Here is an 18,886-nt window from a genome sequence, read left to right as displayed (position 1 = left end):
ATGAATCATCTTGGCACGGCGTTGTTGGATAGTCAGAGAGAATCAAGGATCTGGCGTTTCAAAACGGAGAAGAACGCGAATGACTTGGCGCGACTCCAGGAAGAGACTTTGGAGCGGGATTTAAGGGCTGCTGCCGATCATGCTAGAGAGGTTCGCCGGGCGAGGAGGTAGGCCAAGCGGGAGATTGCCGCCGAGATGCAGAATCGGGCGACGCGTTTCCAGGAAGAGTTTTACAACCTCCGGGCTGCCGACGCCGCGGTAGGTGATTTTCGCGAGTGTCGCGGATCGGTTGGAGCTCTCACGAGGACTCAGTATAGGGATTATGTTTACCAAGAGGAGTTGAGCCTCATGCAAGATGGCATGAAAGACAATGTTCACGCTGAGTCGCTTGTTCCCCCTATCGAGGAAAGGATCTAGGGACTCTGGGAGCCGATCCCAGTTTCTCCCGACACGGTGGAGGTCGCGACCGAAGCGGAGGGAGGTGATGATGAGGTAACCTATCTGACGGAGTTTGGGACTTCGTCGTCGGATGACTTTATCCTCTACTGAGTTTATCGGGAAAATGTCTTTCCCTTATCTTTGTATTTTCGTGGCCGAGTGTGGCCGTTTTATCTGTTGATGCCGCGACCGTAGTAGGTCGCGTAATTTTATGTATTTCAGGACTGGCCTTTTAAGGCTTCGAATCCCTGCCGCCTTTGTGCGGCTTTTAATATGAAGTAAGTTTGCTTTTTATGATCTGATTTAAACTTTCGCCAAGTGTAGAGGGCAGAATGCGAGTAGTCACTTCGTATCCTAACTCTTAGTTTGCCGCTTGGTCCGTATGCTACTTTTTAGCGAGCGTTTTTAGGTGTAAGCAGTAAGCGACATATTTTGGGATCTCGTATTTGATACTATGTCCGTGAGATGTTAAGTGCCAGCAAGACTGGGCTTAGGGCAAGACCTAGGCCTACTTTCAGCTTCGAGGCTTTGCGATGACTGATCGGCTTCCGTTTTGCCTGTTTTATGATTTTGACCTGATTCGTATCGTTTTAAAATCCGCGAAGTGTTATCGGCTTATATGATTTGTCTAGGTACGAATCGAGCTACTTCCTTTGCGAAGTGCTGGACAAAATTTCGAGTTTTTTTTGTATAGCGTGCTATGGTATCCTGGTCGGATGTAAGAGGATCTTGTGAAAAGATCAGACTACGAATTTGCTTGAGTGAAATATTTCTGTATTTGCCCGTCGGGGCCAATCGACGGGTTTGTTTTTATATATATATTTTTTTAAAGTCGCGGGCGGACTATTTTGTTTAAAGTCGCTGATGGATTATTTTGACGGATGATACGAACTAAATATCTTCAGTAAAAATTGCGACGTCTCGCGTTTTCTTGAGGATACGTTTTTTGTTTTCCGAAGTGTCTATGTGTTTAAGAATCGACAGATTGAGAAAGTAATTTTTATTAAAATATTTTCGAAAATTTAGAATACAAATGCGGTTTTTTTTTTTTTTTTTTGTGGGAGTATAGGAGTATACGCACCCACTCCCCCCCCCTTTTTGGCGAGGGGGATAGCTGAACTCGCCGGGTTTCGACGGGCTGCCTACGTACCTCTTTCGAGGATCAAGCCATCTCGTAGTTCTGTTCATGCCGCGAGTATGTTTACTCGTCGGTTGGTTTTCCGTCGACCGCTTTAGTTGTGGGGTCGACGTTCACCTCGGGATTTTCCTCTTCCCACTGAGTTGTGACGTTGTCTTCGGAGTTGGGGATGGTTCCGATCTCCGTATCTGCTTCCGCGGGAGGTGTCTCTTTGTCTTCGGCGGAAGGCTGAGTTCGCTTGCGTTTAACCGTAGAGGTTGTCGTGATCTGTCTCAACTTATGCTCCGCTAGGAAACAAAGTCGCGACTGTTTTTGGCAACCCCAAATTGCGGCAATTCCAGTCCTGGTTGGGAATTTAATGCCCAAGTGATAAGTCGAGGGTACGGCCTTCATAGCGTTTAGCCATGGAGTTCCCATGATTGCGTTGTAAATAGCCGGGCTATCTACCACCGCGAAGTCAACTATCCTGGTAACTTTTTTTGCTATGACGGGTAGCTGAATCGATCCCAAGGTCATGGACGTTTGTCCGGAGAAACCCGTGAGCGGTTTCGGTACCGAGGTAACTTCTCCGAGCTCGACGCCCATCCTTCTCAAGGTATCGCGGAAGATTAGGTTTACCGTGCTTCCGGTGTCGATAAGTATTCTTGCGACTTCGAGATCTCTTATTACGAGATCAATGACCAAGGGATCACAGTGAGGTTGGTCGATTCCGTACGCCTCTTCTTCGGTGAATGTTATCGAGGTGTTCCGTCCGTCTTGAGGAGGTAATCGTGGAGGATACTTCGCAGTTGACTCGGCTTTCCGTTGGTAGGCCTTGATGGCCGAAACCGAGTCCCTGCAGTACTGGGATCCTCCCATGATCATGTTGACCCTCCTTCGGGAATTATCGTTTCCCTATCGTCTGGTCTTCTCTCGCGCTTATCCCCCGCCTGATTTTTCGGTGACGAGTTCTCCGCGGGAGGATTCTTGTTAGTTTTTGGCGGACGATCGGAGTCGAGGATTAGATCCTTGACGCTGGTTACTCCGGAGAGTTCTCCAGCAAGAAGCTTCGCGGCCAGCCTCGCCCCTACGACTTTACAGTTAGCCGTGGAGTGACCTTCGGTCTGATGAAACTCGCAGTATACGTTTTTGTCGTAACTCTGGTTACGGTTCCACGTATTTCCCGACATCCTGCCCTGCTCCGGATTGATCGCGTAATTGTGCCCGCCCTGAAGTTTTTCCCCCTCGTGATGGACGTACTTGTCGTTACAAGATGTTTTCTTCTTTGATTTTGGATCCACGTCTTTCGAAGAGTTCCTTGTCGGCTTATGTTTTTGCGACAAGACCTTTGTCTCTTCTTCGATCAGTATGTAATCTGAGGCTTTGTGGAGGGCATCCTGGATCGTGCGAGGTTTCTCGAGCGTTATCCACTTTCTGAACTTCGACTTGTACCAGAGTGCATTCCTAAGAGCATCGATGGCGACTTTGTCGCTGATTCCGCTGACCTTCGCCATGATCAGTTTGAAGCAGCTTATAAACTCTCGCAGGGTTTCGCCCTCTTCCTGAGTTAAGCTCCAGAGATCGACATCGGAAGTTTCTCTATCGATGAACATAGAGTACTTGAGGAGGAATTCCGACGCGAGTTGACGAAAGCTTCCGATGGAGTTTCGCTTCAAACGAGAGAACCATTCGAGCGCCGCTCCTTCGAGATTTTCGACGAACGGGCGATAGTAGCCTGCGTCTTTTTCGCTCTCCCTAAGCCTGCCTCTTCCCATGGTGATGTGGAACGCCTGGAGATGCGCTTTGGGATCGGTAGTACTACATCGGTATCTTGAGTTTTCCCGGATTAGACACCTTAGTTTCGGAGATCCGCGCGGTGAAGGGTGTTTTACGAGCCACCTCGAATAACCTGTCGATTTCTGGGGCGGCACTCGTGGCATGGTGGATTTGTGATTTCACGGCCCTTACTTCTGCGGCGGTCTTGGTGATGTAATCACGGAGATCGCGTATCTCGGGATCCTCTCCAGCGGTTTTCCGAGCTTGTCGGCGTACGTGGCGAGTAATCTCGGTTTGCCTTTCGGCCAGTTCCTCCTGTTCGATCCAGTAGAGGTTTTCTTCATCTTCCGTCATGGGTTTGTCGAACGGAGAACTTTCCCGAGCTGAATGGCTGCGGGTTCTTCTTGGAGGGACGTCGGCGTCCTCCTCGGAGTCATCGCTAGGCTCCAAGTCGATACGCTCGATTTCGTCCTCCTGTGTATCCTTTTCGGATGTCTGAGGTTTTTCCGAGTTGCCCTTGGCGACGGGGGATGTTTCGCTAGGGTTTTGTCCAGACGGACGTTCCTGCGAAGTTCCAGGCCTATCGTGTGGGGTCGCGAACTCAAGCCTCCTTCCGCGGAGTTTGGTGGCTCCGCGAGGGAGAACCACGCGGGATCTTGCTGTTAAGGTTTGAACCTGTTTGGTCAGGGTTTCCACGAGTTTATCCTGCTCTTCCGACCTCTTTTCGTAGGCGGAAAGCAACTTTTTGAACTCGTCGAGCGACGCGGCGTTAACAGGTGCGTCAGCCGCGGAAACATCTGTTGCGGGAGTGTTCAAGGCGTCCTTGGGTGCTCCGTTTAGAGGAGTTTGCAAGTTCGCTGAATCGTCGTTAGTCATGTCTGGTTGAGCGTGAGCTGGTCGTGAGTAAGATTGATCCGTACCCCCCCCTTCCTTCTAGCGCCAAACTGTGGGAACCGAAATTCGCACCGTCAATATTTCGTATAAATAAGGAAACTAGGAAAACCCTAATTTCCCAGAAAGTCCCGGATTTCTGAGAAACCACACGTCAAGCAATCAGAACACGATAAAAACGGAAAAATAAAATATAAACGTAAAAAAGAGAGCAAGAAGGGTTTTATTCCGAATCTGCGTATAAGCGTGACAACAACAGGATAACGTGCTTCGGCTACGAGAGCTGTCGGCGAGATCCCTAGTTCTAATACCCGAAGGTGGCTAAACCTAATTGAGTCGCAGCTCGAAAACAAAAACGGAAAGTTGCCTAAATTGCTCTAAGTGCTAGTTTGCTCTGGAAAAAGTGATGCCTCTCGCCTTGAACTCCTTATATACTCTCTCCAAGGTCGGCTTACGCTTCCCCCTTTTGCCCTTAAGCCGTCATAGTCGAAAAAATGGGAATATTCCATTTTTCCGATCTTTATGATTATCTGCGGAAAGTTTTCATTTTTTCCGCGGAAACTGATGCTTATCCACCAAGCATAAACAGTCATAAGGTTTATGGGTTTTTAAGAAATCGCAAGTGGGCCTCGAATCAAGTTTAGGACCTCTTTTGGGCCGTATTTTTGTTTCGAGACTTTTTTACGATTTTTCCGATAAGGTTAAGTTTCTGAGGTTTTTATCGCAAACCAAACGGACGATTCCATTTGATCGAGAGATCAAGAAACAGATAGTCGTGAGTTGCGGAGAACGGATATACGTATATTGTTATTGTGTGGTTAGATTTTGTGAGTATATTGTCTGCTTTAACTATTTGAATTAATTCATATCTTGTGTGCGCAGATTATGGTAACTAATGGCGTGGGTGAAGATATTCTTGTGCAAAAAGATATGTACCTTGGAGAAGAAAAAACGTGGAAATAAAGGTTAGCATTAAATAATTAGGACATATTAGTTATTGAAATCTTTTGAAAATATATTTTAGTTATAATTATTGTTATATATTTCTCGCTATTTTAGGTAAATAACTAAAGAGATTTGGAAGATTTAAAACCGATGATAGATGTTGTGCGCAGAACATGGAAAGCAAGTATTATTTTTAAACTCTAATTGTCATTATTAAGATGGGCCACGAAATGGAATAAGCTTAAATGGCCCACGAAATTAGCAATGTAACTAAACTTGTTTCCAAACACATTTCATTAAGAATCATATCCTTGTATCCAAACATCTCCATTTTGTACTACAACTTTAATAATATAGATAGATACTTATTAAAATCTTGATTTTCATTAACAAATGTACATTTAATCATCATATGATAACAAAGTTCAATGACCATTCAGATGTACCGGATGATATTTATTGCCATACACCGATTGAAAATTTAAAACAGATGCAATCGCATATCAAGATCAAACTTCTTATAATGTATGCCAACGAACACGCATGCATCTTTGTTATCTGCAACAAAGAATGTGGTGAGGAAGTTGTTTAAATAGAATCGAAGTTGACCACCAATTTTAATTTTATATTTCCATTTAGGTGCGACAATAATTTGGACCATGTCTTTATTAGGTAGACTTTTCTATATATATTTTGGGATAGTTGTATCAAAATTTCATGGGTTTATAGCGAAGAGACGGAAAAAAACTCTCAATTTTAATTTATAAGCGAGTTGAAGAAATAAGAATGGGAGATGTAACATGAAGAAAAATAAATATCAAAGTTCTTAGTGATAATACCCAAGTTCTTAGTGATAATACCCAAACCATAAATCCTTTCTGATGGCATGATTACACTAACTATTTCACGAAACAACGTTTCTGTGAAGTCGCCCTGCAATTTCCTCACCCATACTAACAAAGTTCAGCTATTATAGCGAGTCCAGACATTTTTGAATCATTAAAAACCTGCTTCGTGTTAACAATGTAAAGCTTCGAGCTAGCAAGTTTCAATGCATCTGAAACTCCCTCATAGAATCTGTGAATATAGTAGAATATGTATCAAATCTCTTAAGATAAAATGCAAGAGAAGATAATACTTTGACTACATGAACATGTTGTTTCGAAAATATAGGTTTCAAAACTTTTGTCCTTTAGGAATTGATCTCGAATACATACCTGTTGGTACCAATCCAAGTTGTCAAGTCCTTTTTAATCCAACCATCTCTAACTTTTGAATGATACGAAATGCTATGCTGGGGTTCTGGCTCTTCCCCTAATGTGTATAACTTACGGGGGAGTTCTGGAATATCCATCCTTTTTGTCTGCAAAATAATCAAAGACAACAATAGAAGTCAGAACACAAGCTAAATCAATCACGCCTTAATTGTTACTCCAGACGACTTAGTAGACGACTTTAATATAAGTCGTCTGGAAAGTCGTCCAACTGGACGACTTAGTTGACGACTTATATTTAAGTCGTCTGAAAAGTCTTCCAAATGGTCGACTTATATTTAAGTTGTCTACTAAGTCGTCCAGTTGGAAGACTTTCCAGACGACTTACTTACAAGTCTTCCAGTAGAAAAATTTCAAGTGCACCTGATTAGTCGCAGAAGGAGTTGGAGTACTCGTCATTGTGGTTATAGATCTGAAAAAATAAACGTCAAACGGTGAGAATGAGTAAATTGATAGAGACAACATTTTATGTTCATCTTTTCCTCGAGATTGATGACTTACCGGCGTTAGGGTTTACAGAGAAACGGCGCTACGGTTTACAGAGAAGAATCGGCGGCGCTAGGGTTTAGAAGAAGCGGCGGTGCTAGCTAGTGTTTAGAGGAAGCGGCAGTGAGAACGTTGGTGAGCACGGTGGCGAGGGCGACGGTTTGTTCGGAAATAGTGGATGCGGGGGCGCTAGGATTTAGAGGAATCGGCGGCGCTAGGGTTAGAAGAAGCTGCGGCGACAACGGTGAGAATGAAGTGAGATAGATAGCCGACGTTGAGAACGATGGTTTGTTCGGAAATAGTGGGAATTCGAATCGCCTTTGATATCGCCGGTGAGAGAGAACTGTTAGGGTTTCTGAATTTAGCGGAAAATGAAAAAAAAAATCACCTTATATATTGGGTAAATAATCCGGTTAGCTTTAAAAGTACATTGGTAAACTTTAAGGTTTGGTCTGGTTTAGACGACTTATTCTGGCTGATAATGTACATCAGACGACCTAATATTTAGTCGTCTGTGCACAGAAGACTAAATATTAAGTCGTCCCAGACCCTAAAATGAACCCCTAAACTAAAATGACTAAATTAACTTACTAACCACGTTATAAAATCAAATTATACTTCAATAGTGTTTACTATACACAGAAATGAACACGCTTAGGTAATTTTAAAAATTTTCAAAAACGGTTTTAATGCTTTCCAAAATCTAACCCTAAGAACACATACAATACTACAACATATGTTGATGAAACATAAACTAAAGAATATCATGACTCACTACTTTCACTCATCTGGGCTGAAAACAATTGAAATTTGTTATATATTAATTTATATCTCTTAAGACATATGTTAATTACATAATTCCAATTTTTCACTTATCAAAATATTTTTTACAAAATTTTTAAATTATGTTTAAGAATAACTGTCCAGACGACTTTAAGTTAAGTCGTCTGGACGACTTATTTTCAAGTCGTCTAAACAGACGACTTGCGAGGGGTAGAAACGTAAAAAAAAATCCGTTTTTTTGTTTGTTCACAAGGAGATAGTTGTAATTTCAATAGCCTTTTAGGTTACTTTTGCCTTTGACCCAAGTTGGGGTATTCTTTTGGGTTTGACTCCAAGTTTTGAGTCACACTTGGCAATTCTCCCATTCTTAAAAGGTAAATATTGTTATTTTAATTTATTTTGTTTAAATAACTAAAACTAAAATGTCTAAACAATTGTTATGTTAACAGGTGGATGGAAACGTTGCAGAGATGTTCTCTATGTAGTTATTTAAGAGTATTTTTATCTGTTAGCATGTCAAACAAAGTATGTCACAAATCAACTATTATTACAATGTAATTAATAATTAAATTTTAAATAATAAAAATAAAATGAACAAATCACCTTGTGATACATCAGACCAAAGTATCTCAAACATTTTTGTGAAGTTTTTCGTAGGCCAACTTCACTCTTTTCTCTCACTTCCTTTTACTACTTTTTCTTTTACTTTTTATACTTAGATATTTTCTTAGAGCATGTCCATCAATTTGGATATTCTAAAGGGTTAATTGGCATATATGCCCATAAATGACCCCTTTATTTGTCGATTACACCTGATATGACAAATTATTTTATTCCATTTTTAACCCTACTCCTCTAATGCTGAACCACTAGGATAGCATGTCAGTACTTCCAGGTGCTGTCTCTATTTCTCATCCCGAGACAAGAAACTGATAGCAAGTGAAGCAACGTTTTATGTATTCCTTTTAGTTTTTTTTTTTTATTTTTAAAAACAAAACGTAGTTAAAAGAAAACGGTAAGGGCATTTATTTCGAAACGCTATCAAGAATTTTCCCTCAATCTTTCAAGCAATTTTATCCGTCGTTCATAATCACATTCAAGATTTTTTTTCCTTTTCAGACATGTGAAAACTTCATCTACCTCTGAGAATCTTCCAAGCCGGTGAAGAACCCTCCGGCCAAAAAGTTAACTCGTACCACATGATTAAGTGAACAGAGTGTATTATTCAAGCCCTTGATCCAGATGAACTTGCGTTTTTGAGAAATTTAAAGTTCTCGAAAATAATCGATCTAAAACTGTTAGAGGAATAATAATAAAGTTTAACGTGATGCGTTCATTGATAGCCCGTAATATATTTCCATATCCAAATATGACTTATGTTCTTATGAAAAATAAGATGAGAATTAACAACTAATATATATGTTACCGTGTCAAACAAAATATTATATCTATGTTAATATGTCTGTTTAATATTTGTGTTAAATGAAAAGTTACAGCTAATGCATATGTTAACAGCTACTATATTTTAAAAATGATACATCAATTATTAGCACTTTATACTAACAATTATTGCATGCTTTATATGTTGTTTTACTCGTTAACTAAAATTTTAGTAACTAACATATATGTTAGCTGATAAATAATATTTTAGATTAATAACAAATACTGAACTATTAAGACAATTAGACGTTATTTATTTGTTTAACGCACTACAAACAGTTATAACATATATGTTAGTTGGTTAGATGCTACATCGTTTGTTAGATGATACATTTCGCGTGGTACCTATTAACAATTCATGTACTAACTGATGACAATTATTTTGTAACATCTTCAAAACCGTTTAGCAATTAACCGCAACCTATTTGTAACAACTAATAATATAAGTATTCAAAATTATAATTAAAAACTAAAGTCTGCTAAAACAAATAATATCTGATAACTAATAAAATATTGATTAACATAGATGCTGTCCAGATTTTAAAATAAAATTGTATGAACTTCCAATGCACATCTTCTTGAGCTATGGTTGATGAGACCGCGACGCAGAACCATTATTTGTAAGTGGAAGCTGAAGTTGGATTGTGATTCCAAAATGAAAACAAAACTTTAATTCATAAATGATGAAGAAGAGGAGCTCGGCGGATGATTGATGTCGGAAACGTAAATTTGTGGCAATTGATAAATGTAAAAAAATTAACATATGTGGTGAGTTTTCTGTGAAGAATCTGATTTTACAACAAATTAAATTTTAGAGAAAGAATTATGAGTGGTTATTTCTAGTGAGAATTGTTTGAAACTTTTCGATGAGTATTTCTTAAAAATGAAAGGAGAGGAGAAACAGAATTGGAGTTTGGAGTTTATAAAGAGAAATTTCTAGAGATGAAGAGAAATAATCGATGGATAAGAAAGAGATAACTTGTTGAAAAGAAAAACCATAAAATTAAATAAACTGAGAAAACAAAAAGTGGAGATGAATTGTAGCTGCAGTCCTACACTGACACAAACGATAAAATGCAGCTGCAGGGTGTCTTTTGGAGTCAGACTTTTATGACACAAGTGTTGAATGTCTTCTCCATCGAAAGGGTAATAAGGTAAGTTCGGCAACGAAATTGTAGACTTTGGGCTCCTTCTGTCACATCATGGGCAAATGCCTAATATGGATCTCCACTAAGGGTATTTGACTAATTTTCTCTATTCTAAAAGGTATCTAACAAATAAAATAGTACGGTGTTGTAAAAAAAATCACATATTTAAAAAAATATATAAACTAATAATGAAGTAACAGTTGGCAAGAAAGATTATATACGGGCTCTTTAAATGTGTGGTTTTAGAACTTTTTAACATTAGCTCTCTTCTTTTTCTTATATTTCTCATTTAATGGAGTGTTAGATATTGTCACTCGAATCCTGCGTTACAGGTGTTCTTAAAATCTCAAATAAGGTTGCTCTAAGGACGGATTGATATTTTTTTTATTCATTTTCTTTAAATGTGTAACTATCCATAACAAACTCTTTTACTTTTTATATTTAGATATTTTTTTAGAACCCTCCAATAAGATTCTTCTAAGGACGGATTGATGTCTTTTTCTTATCTTTTTTCTTTTATCCATCTACTCTATTAAAATAAAGTTTTGTTTTTTTATCTACTTATAAATGTTGTCATTTAATTTTGGACTTATTCACTTCTTACTAGAAACAAATATAATATACCCTATGATTCAGTTACACAATATACCTCTTTTAAATATTATATTTTTTTTATCTAATACATTAACTGATTTATAGTAACTGATTACGTAATAAACCAAAACAACTTATGTATCTGTATGGCCTACACCAAAAACAATCACTATAAACCGTTTAATACTTTCATTAATTTTTTGTGGTTTACCATTTGACACATTTGTTTATAAACACGTACAGTTACACTAACAAAAACAATTTAATTTAAAATGATGACATGTTATGTTGACTACTTTCATTTTTTTTTTCTATAGCATAGGAAAGTTATATGCATTATTACAATTTCTAAACCAACAATTCACCAAATAGGGGTGAACGTTCCGATACCTATTCGCATTTGGTTTGAGTCTATCCAGATTTTGGGTTTTCGGCGTTAAAATTTTTAGCCTCATTCGGATATTTAGAAATTTTGATTCGAGTTTGGTTCGAATCTTTGCGGATTTGGTTCGGGTATAGATACTCATTTAAATTACCTTAAAAAATTTAGGATTCATATATAATTTAAATTTCTAAAAGTCTAAAAACAAAAATAATAGATAACATATAAATTTGAATAATTTATGCCAAAATACATAAACTTAACATACATTTTGATTTGACTTGAATATTTGGATGGAGAATCAATACATATTTGAAGTTTTTTTGATGTTTTGAGTATTGTTTAATTTTATAGATATTTACTTTTGACTATTTGTATATATTTTCAAAAACTTTAGACAACTTCAAAATATCTTATATATTTTGGATATTTTTTGGATATTAAGTCTAAAAATAGCTAAAATATTCAAGTATATAAATCTGATTTAGGTATATTTGGATACCTAAAATATTTCGGTTCAGATTGAGTTTGGTCTCATTTCTTTAGATACCAAGATTTTGAACCCATTTGGATAGTTAACCATTTTTTGTTTGGGTTCGAAGGTACTTTTTCCAATCGGACTCGGTTAGGTTCTTCGGGTTCAAATTTTTTATCCAGTCCTACCAAAACTTCTGCCCAAAAATAAAAATGTCTATATAAATATTAGCTAATATAAATTTATAATAATTATAAAAATGTAACATTCTCATATTCAGACAAATTTATATCTTGCATATTCATTTTCAACTTAATAAAGTATAGTTATTTGATTTCTTAGTTAATCTAACATCTTCTCATAGAAAATAAATAATATATTACTAACAAATTGAAATTTACATAACAATATTGGGGAATTTTCAAAAATACCACTTTTAATGTACCATTATTCATCTTTACCACTACTAAATACACATTTTCAAAAATACCTTATTTTGTATTGTATCCCTATTTAATAAAATATTTTGTTAATTAATAAGCTAAAATAAGGGTAAAATTCAAAAAGTGTTTGATATACAAACATAACAACACTTATAATAAAATAAATTTTAATAGTCAGAATTACTAATATATAATGGAGTACTAAATTTTATGAGAAAATCAACTGAATATCCCTGCAAACACAAAAATTTCTAATATATATAGGGAATAATATATTATTTATTCAAACAAGATATAGTGTATTTATCTAACAAGTTACCATTTTGAATCAATATTTTCTAAAATAGTATTTAATATACACAATAAATACAAAATTTAAGTTAACAAAGAATTTTCTTAGTTATTTTCAAAATCTATGCTTACGGATTAACACTCGAAGGATTTTCAAAAGATTTATTTTCTTTTTTGAAAATGAGATTTTTAAAAGATTGGCACACTATATATGCAATAAGTTACAAGGCGCAAATTCATTCAGCAAATAATCAACTTAAACGTGTCGGCACAATTTTGTTTGTTCTTTGTAGCTATGGTTTTTCTTATTTTGGCACTGAACACTTAAATCTATTTTTACAATATCGGTTCTTTGAATCTTTTGTGATTTGTCGTATTTTTATGGACCGATATGCTGATAAGTTTTCTAACCATGGCCTTGAGTCGGAAGAAACAATGGTCATATGTTTACTCAGATTTTCTAAGATCTGTTTTCATAAAGGTTTGTATTTTTTAAGAAATGGTTTCATCCTCACATGCACTTAATATAAATCAAACACTAAACATGATATTTGTTAATTGTAGGAGATCTGAAAATAATCAATGCATTTATGGCGTGTATAATGTCATTATAAACTCAACTAGTTCGTTGATGAATTTTGTTATGTAATATATTTTTATTTAAGTGTATTTTATATAAGATTGAAACACTTAAGAAACAAAACAAGCGTAATGAATTTTGCTATATTCATGTATAGAAATTCTATTTTATGTATTACATATTAAACCTAATTTTACTTTTTTTCTAGGCCTAATTAAAATATAAATTGCACAGTTTTTAAATTTTCTTGGCGCAAAGATTTAGGAATTATATTGATCCTTTTAGAGTTCAATTAGTAACCCAATTTGATGTGAAGATTCAAAATTTAACTCAACTCTAAATTTTATTTATGTTTAATAAGTATCATTTTTTTTTTGCAAAAGAAATATTTATCATTGTTTTCATATTTTCTCATTTGAGTAATCTTAAGCTTCTACAAGTACAATATAATAGTATTTCAGACTACTTAATTTCGTAACGATAAATTTATGTGTTTGAAAATGCATTAAGTTCATATTTATAAAACTAAATATTTTCAAATTAAATTTTACAATACTTATTTTTAAAATTATAATTTTATATTATCAGTATCATATTAATTTTAAATTAAATTTATAAATATAATTTAAAATTACACAAAAAGTGATAACTTTAGATTATCGTTCAAAACTCACATAAATAATATAATTTTCTCAACAACAAGAGATTTCTGTTGTACATGTAACATCAAAATAAATACAAATAAACAAATAATCCTGCACAGAACGCGTATTAGAATCTAGTTTTCTTTAAATGTGTGGATACCCATAGGCCATAACAAACCCTTGTTGGGCATGAATAGAGGAACATTAATCCATATTACTCTGCCCGAATGTTGTTTTCCTCATTCGCTAATCCAAGCGTGGTTTTCTATATATGTCCATTATTAAGTTGTTTTTGATGCAATTCTTGGAAATTTTTTGCTACCTTCAGTTTTACATTGCATAAATTCGCGTGACTAGAAGTCTTTAGTAGTGTCCTTTTGTTCCTTTTGCTATGTTATTTTTCTTCCTGTTAGACCTGAGTGCAACAGGGCTTGTAGCGGATAACTAATATAGTGGTTATACGTTGAGGAAAAAGTAAAACTTTCATTGTGCCGAAGCCTAACACTCGGCGAAGTAACTTTGTGCACACTTTTACATAAAACTTTATTGTAGCTTAAGATACGTAATACACCTTGCGCTCCAAGATAAAAACATTTACTATTTATTGGCAGTTAGATCTACATTCCTCCGCCCCCGCTTCGTCCACTACCACCTCCACCTCCTCCGCCTTTGTGTCCTCCCTGGCCACCACCGCCTCCTCCGCCTTTGTGTCCTCCCTGGCCGCCACCGCCTCCTCCTCCGCCTTTGTGTCCTCCCTGACCGCCACCACCTCCTCCGCCTTTGTGTCCTCCCTGGCCGCCACCGCCTCCTCCTCCGCCTTTGTGTCCTCCCTGGCCGCCACCGCCTCCTCCACCGCCTTTGTGTCCTCCTTGGCCGCCTCCTCCGCCTCCCTTCTGTCCTCCCTGGCCGCCTCCTCCGCCTCCCTTCTGTCCTCCTTGGCCGCCTCCTCCGCCTCCCTTCTGTCCCCTTGGCCGCCTCCCTTCTGTCCTCCTTGGCCACCTCCTCCGCCTCCCTTCTGTCCTCCTTGGCCACCTCCTCCGCCTCCCTTCTGTCCTCCTTGGCCACCTCCTCCGCCTCCCTTCTGTCCCCCTTGGCCGCCTCCCTTCTGTCCTCCTTGGCCACCTCCTCCGCCTCCCTTCTGTCCTCCTTGGCCACCTCCTCCGCCTCCCTTTTGTCCACCCTGGTTGTATTTGGATTCTTCTTCTTTCCCACCATTGACTTCATCCAAACCACCTATTCCTTGGTTGTTGAGCTCATTCTTAGCGTTATGTGTTTCTTCAAAATAAACCTCTCCACCGTGTTTACAATTCCCGTACTTGCATGATGACTTTGACTCGTCTACTTGGTTTGCACCAGCTTTATAATGTGAGAAAAAAATCGTCAAACATAAATTATTGAGACACAAAGAAGAAAATAAGCCAATTTTGTACGACTTTAACCTTGTTTTCCGTCATCGACGGAAGCAACTGCCGTGGCTGCTAAAGCAGCTGCTAACAAAAAACACACTACAAAAGCTCTTGTATTCATGATCTTTCGAAGTCTTTGCCGCATGTAAATTAAATTAAGAAACTACACACTCAGCGTCTTCGTATTTATAGCTGCACCGTATCCTTATGGAACAAGCAATTGAGATACGATACACTAAAGAAGAACCAAGCGGTGAAGAATCCTGAGGGCACATCATGACCGCAACGTCTTACTTGTCAGTTCGAAATTTAGTCTGTAAGCTTACTTCAAGTCTCTGGAGGAAACACGTACGATTTCAGGTTGCCACGTACCAAGGTTTGGCGGGACTTGTTTTAATCTATAATGTATTGCAAATCGTTATGGCAAAAGCCGAAAACTAACTATTAGACTATGGGATCCCATTAAACTATGTAACTTCAATAGTTTCCATCTGCATGTGCTTGTTTTGACATGTATATCCAGATGTCCCTGCAAGTTGTGCATGTAGACACTGGACATAGCTTTACCATCTGAAGGTGGCATTGGACAGTTCGCATGCATGTGGACGTACAATTAACCCCGCTACAAGGACTTTTAAAATTAAAAAAAATTAACGAGTAGCAGAAATAGATAAAAATGATGGACGCATGTGTGATACAAGGGAAAACGTGCTATTTTCCCAAGAGAAGTATCGCATCCTCCGAGATATCTCCTAAACTATGACCTCATTCTATATGTCCACGAGATAAAAATTCGAAATCTATTTCCCCATAGAACTTTAGAAAACCTCTTATATCTCTCCAACATATAAGTTGAAGATCCTTAACCCCATAAAATCAAATTTATCTGGTTAAACCTATAAACGAAAACCATTTTAGTTAATTAAACCCGATTAAAACCTGATTTCGATCCAATTACAGTAATTAAACCAGATCTAAATCAGGTCTTTATCTTTCTTTTCTTGTTTAATTACTGCAATCAGATCTAAATCAGGTTTTAATCGGGTTTAATTAACGAAAATAGTTTTGGTTTATAGGTTTAACCAGATAAATTTGATTTTATGGGGTTAAGGATCTTCAACTTATATGTCGGAGAGATATAAGAGGTTTTCTAAAGTTCTATGGGGAAATAGATTTCGAACTTTTATCTCGTGGACATATAAGATGAGATTATAGTTTGGGAGACATCTGAGAGGATGCGATACTTCTCGTGGGGAAATAGCACGTTTTCCCGTGATACAAACATATATTCTCAGTATTTAATTAAAAGTAGTATTTAATTAAAGTTGAACCATATTTATTTTAACAACCATGCAAACTTGTATTTTGGGTTTTATATATAATTAGGAATATATAGGAATAAAGTTACTGACGGTTGATTCTTCTTCCACAGATCAATATGTTTTTCGTTTTTTTTTCTCTTAAACTTGATGCATTTATTTTTGGGAGATTTGGCAAAAAGAACAAAACAACTCACCTATTGTCTCCTTAGATTTATTAGAATCATTTTATGGGTTTTTGTCCACGTAGAATCAATATTAATATTAATTCCATTCTAACCCTCTAATTATACAATATTTTTATTTTAAAAATAAACTAATTAGAAACAAATTTTGAAGCAACATTAATCCTAACTACCCAAATGTGGCTCTTAATTTTTTTTAAGTAATTAATGATGGTTAAGAGCCAGACATTTTTTTCAGCTCCAATGCAAAATTCTTAATTTGGAGTTCTTAACAATTAAAAAATAATTTAATTAAAATCTTTTGAAGATAAAATATATTTATTAAATAGAACATATTAAATAAAAATATTTTAAACATAGATAAAAATACATTAAAACAAAGATTAGTAAAATAAACAAGAAAAATTTGAAAGAAACATCCGAGCTCAATTGTTGGCATGATGATGTCCGAATTTATGTCATAGATGTTCAACCAAATCAACTTTCAGTTGTTGATGCATTTGTCTATCACGAATGCTAGTTGGAACACCCATTATATTGGCGATATTTGTTTGTTGATCTGTAGAAAACGTGTGATCAATATGTGGAGGAGGAATGTAACAAGCTAGAGGACTGGCTTTGATTAGAATCCATACAGAGAATAAGTTGAGAAGAAAGATGAAGAGGATGATAAGAAAGAGAAGGAGGAATGTGTGTTTATAGATGGCAGAGAAGGAAGAGAAGATGCATTCATGACAACCAACAAACAAAAACGTGTTAACATTTATCTACGCCATTCATAACTGTAAAAGCCTTATCAATTCTAGCTAGCCATCACTTCTATTTATCACCCAACCATAATTTACCCCTAACCAACACATTAATTACAGTCGATTCAATTCAAACTACAACCTAAATCAATTCTAGTTTGCAGAACCAGATCAGAGTAACACTAACTTTATTTTTGCAGTGAACTCCTGAGCTAGATGAACCTTTGCTCGATGAACTTTGATCCTTCTATCTGACAACAGAAAAACATTAACAAAAAATGATTCAGACAATAATCCAACAGAAAGACATAATCAAAAGCGAAAACAAATCAACGAACAGAAACAGATCAAGGAATGAAAGATAGCAAATCAACTTTGATCCATCAGTATTAATTGAAACAAAATTAAAACCGAAGAACAAACAGAACATACCGAATCAATCAAACAGATCAAAATTTTAAAATTGAGATCAGAACAAGATATACGATAATCAATCACACGAATAATGAAACAACAGAGGAACCGGTTTACCATTCAATTTGAGGTGAAAGCTTCGATTTTAGCCACCGAAGGGAACCTTCGAGGAGAAGACCCACCGAGAGACAGATTCGACGAGAACCAACAAACTACATAGAAAAACAACAGATCAGACCTAATCTAAGACATGTATAGTCAAGAACACAACAACCACTTACCTTTCGATTTCAGGAGAGCCACCGAGAGAGAGCTCTGTCGCCTCGAGGAGAACCACCGAAAGAGATGTCGCCGATGAGAGCCACCGAAAGAGACGTCGCCGATGAGAGATATTGAAGGAGACGTCGCCGACAAAAACCACAGAAAGAGACGTCGCCGACAAAAACCACAGAAAGAGACGTCGAAATCGCCTTTCGTAGAAGAGAGCTTTCAAGAGAGAGAAAGAGAAAGAGAGATGATCGGTTGAACTCGTAACCGTTTGCTCTCCCTACTCATAACGCAACACCTGTCCAATAAGAGGCGGGCCTTCGAGCCCTTACGCAAGAGGCGAATCTTTGGCTTTCTTCTTTTTTTAATTGTTTTTTAATTGTATTTGGGCTAAGAACTTTGTTTAGAGCTAGCGTTAATGCTGCTCTTAGTACTATCTTTTTCACTAAGAAAGTTTTTAATCATATCTCTCTGTGCCTCTCCACCAAACCTACTCATCCTCTTCGAAAACTTCATCGTCGATTTCTCCGGTGCCGGGGTCTCTTTACCGGTAGTGGAGGCGTTTCTCTCTTATTGTACATCTCGTGCCTCTGGTTATGTTAAGTCATCTCCAACCTTTTCAATATACTTGCGGGCTTGTGGCTCTGGGCGATGAGAGCTCTTTCAGTGTCTCCTCTGCTCGCGATGGTCTCTCCTTTCGATCTGGCGTTGCGGTGAGTTGAGAAAGTAGATTTTTGAATCAAGGGTCGTTTTGCGGGCTTTAGTATTTTCTGGGGTTTTTTGTCGATGATGGTAGTCTTTACAGGTTTGTATAGATCCCTGGTGGTCTTGTAACTTCA

At 37.2% G+C, this 18,886-nt stretch overlaps 1 protein-coding gene and 1 pseudogene across 1 annotated transcript; both read right to left on the bottom strand.

Annotated features, from left to right (window-relative positions):
- Positions 1 to 1,639: 1,639 nt before the first annotated feature.
- Positions 1,640 to 2,440, bottom strand: LOC108858283 (uncharacterized). Its single transcript, XM_018632236.1, has one exon. The coding sequence runs from the start codon at positions 2,438 to 2,440 to the stop codon at positions 1,640 to 1,642; it is 801 nt and encodes a 266-aa protein (XP_018487738.1).
- An 11,730-nt stretch (positions 2,441 to 14,170) lies between these two features.
- Positions 14,171 to 18,316, bottom strand: LOC108858282 (glycine-rich cell wall structural protein 1.8-like; annotated as a pseudogene).
- Positions 18,317 to 18,886: the final 570 nt, after the last annotated feature.

Source organism: Raphanus sativus, chromosome 5 (genome assembly GCF_000801105.2).
Source record: "Raphanus sativus cultivar WK10039 chromosome 5, ASM80110v3, whole genome shotgun sequence".
NCBI lineage: Eukaryota > Viridiplantae > Streptophyta > Magnoliopsida > Brassicales > Brassicaceae > Raphanus > Raphanus sativus.
The sequence above is the reverse complement of the archived record's forward strand: the minus strand, read 5'-3'. Positions and strand labels throughout refer to the sequence as shown.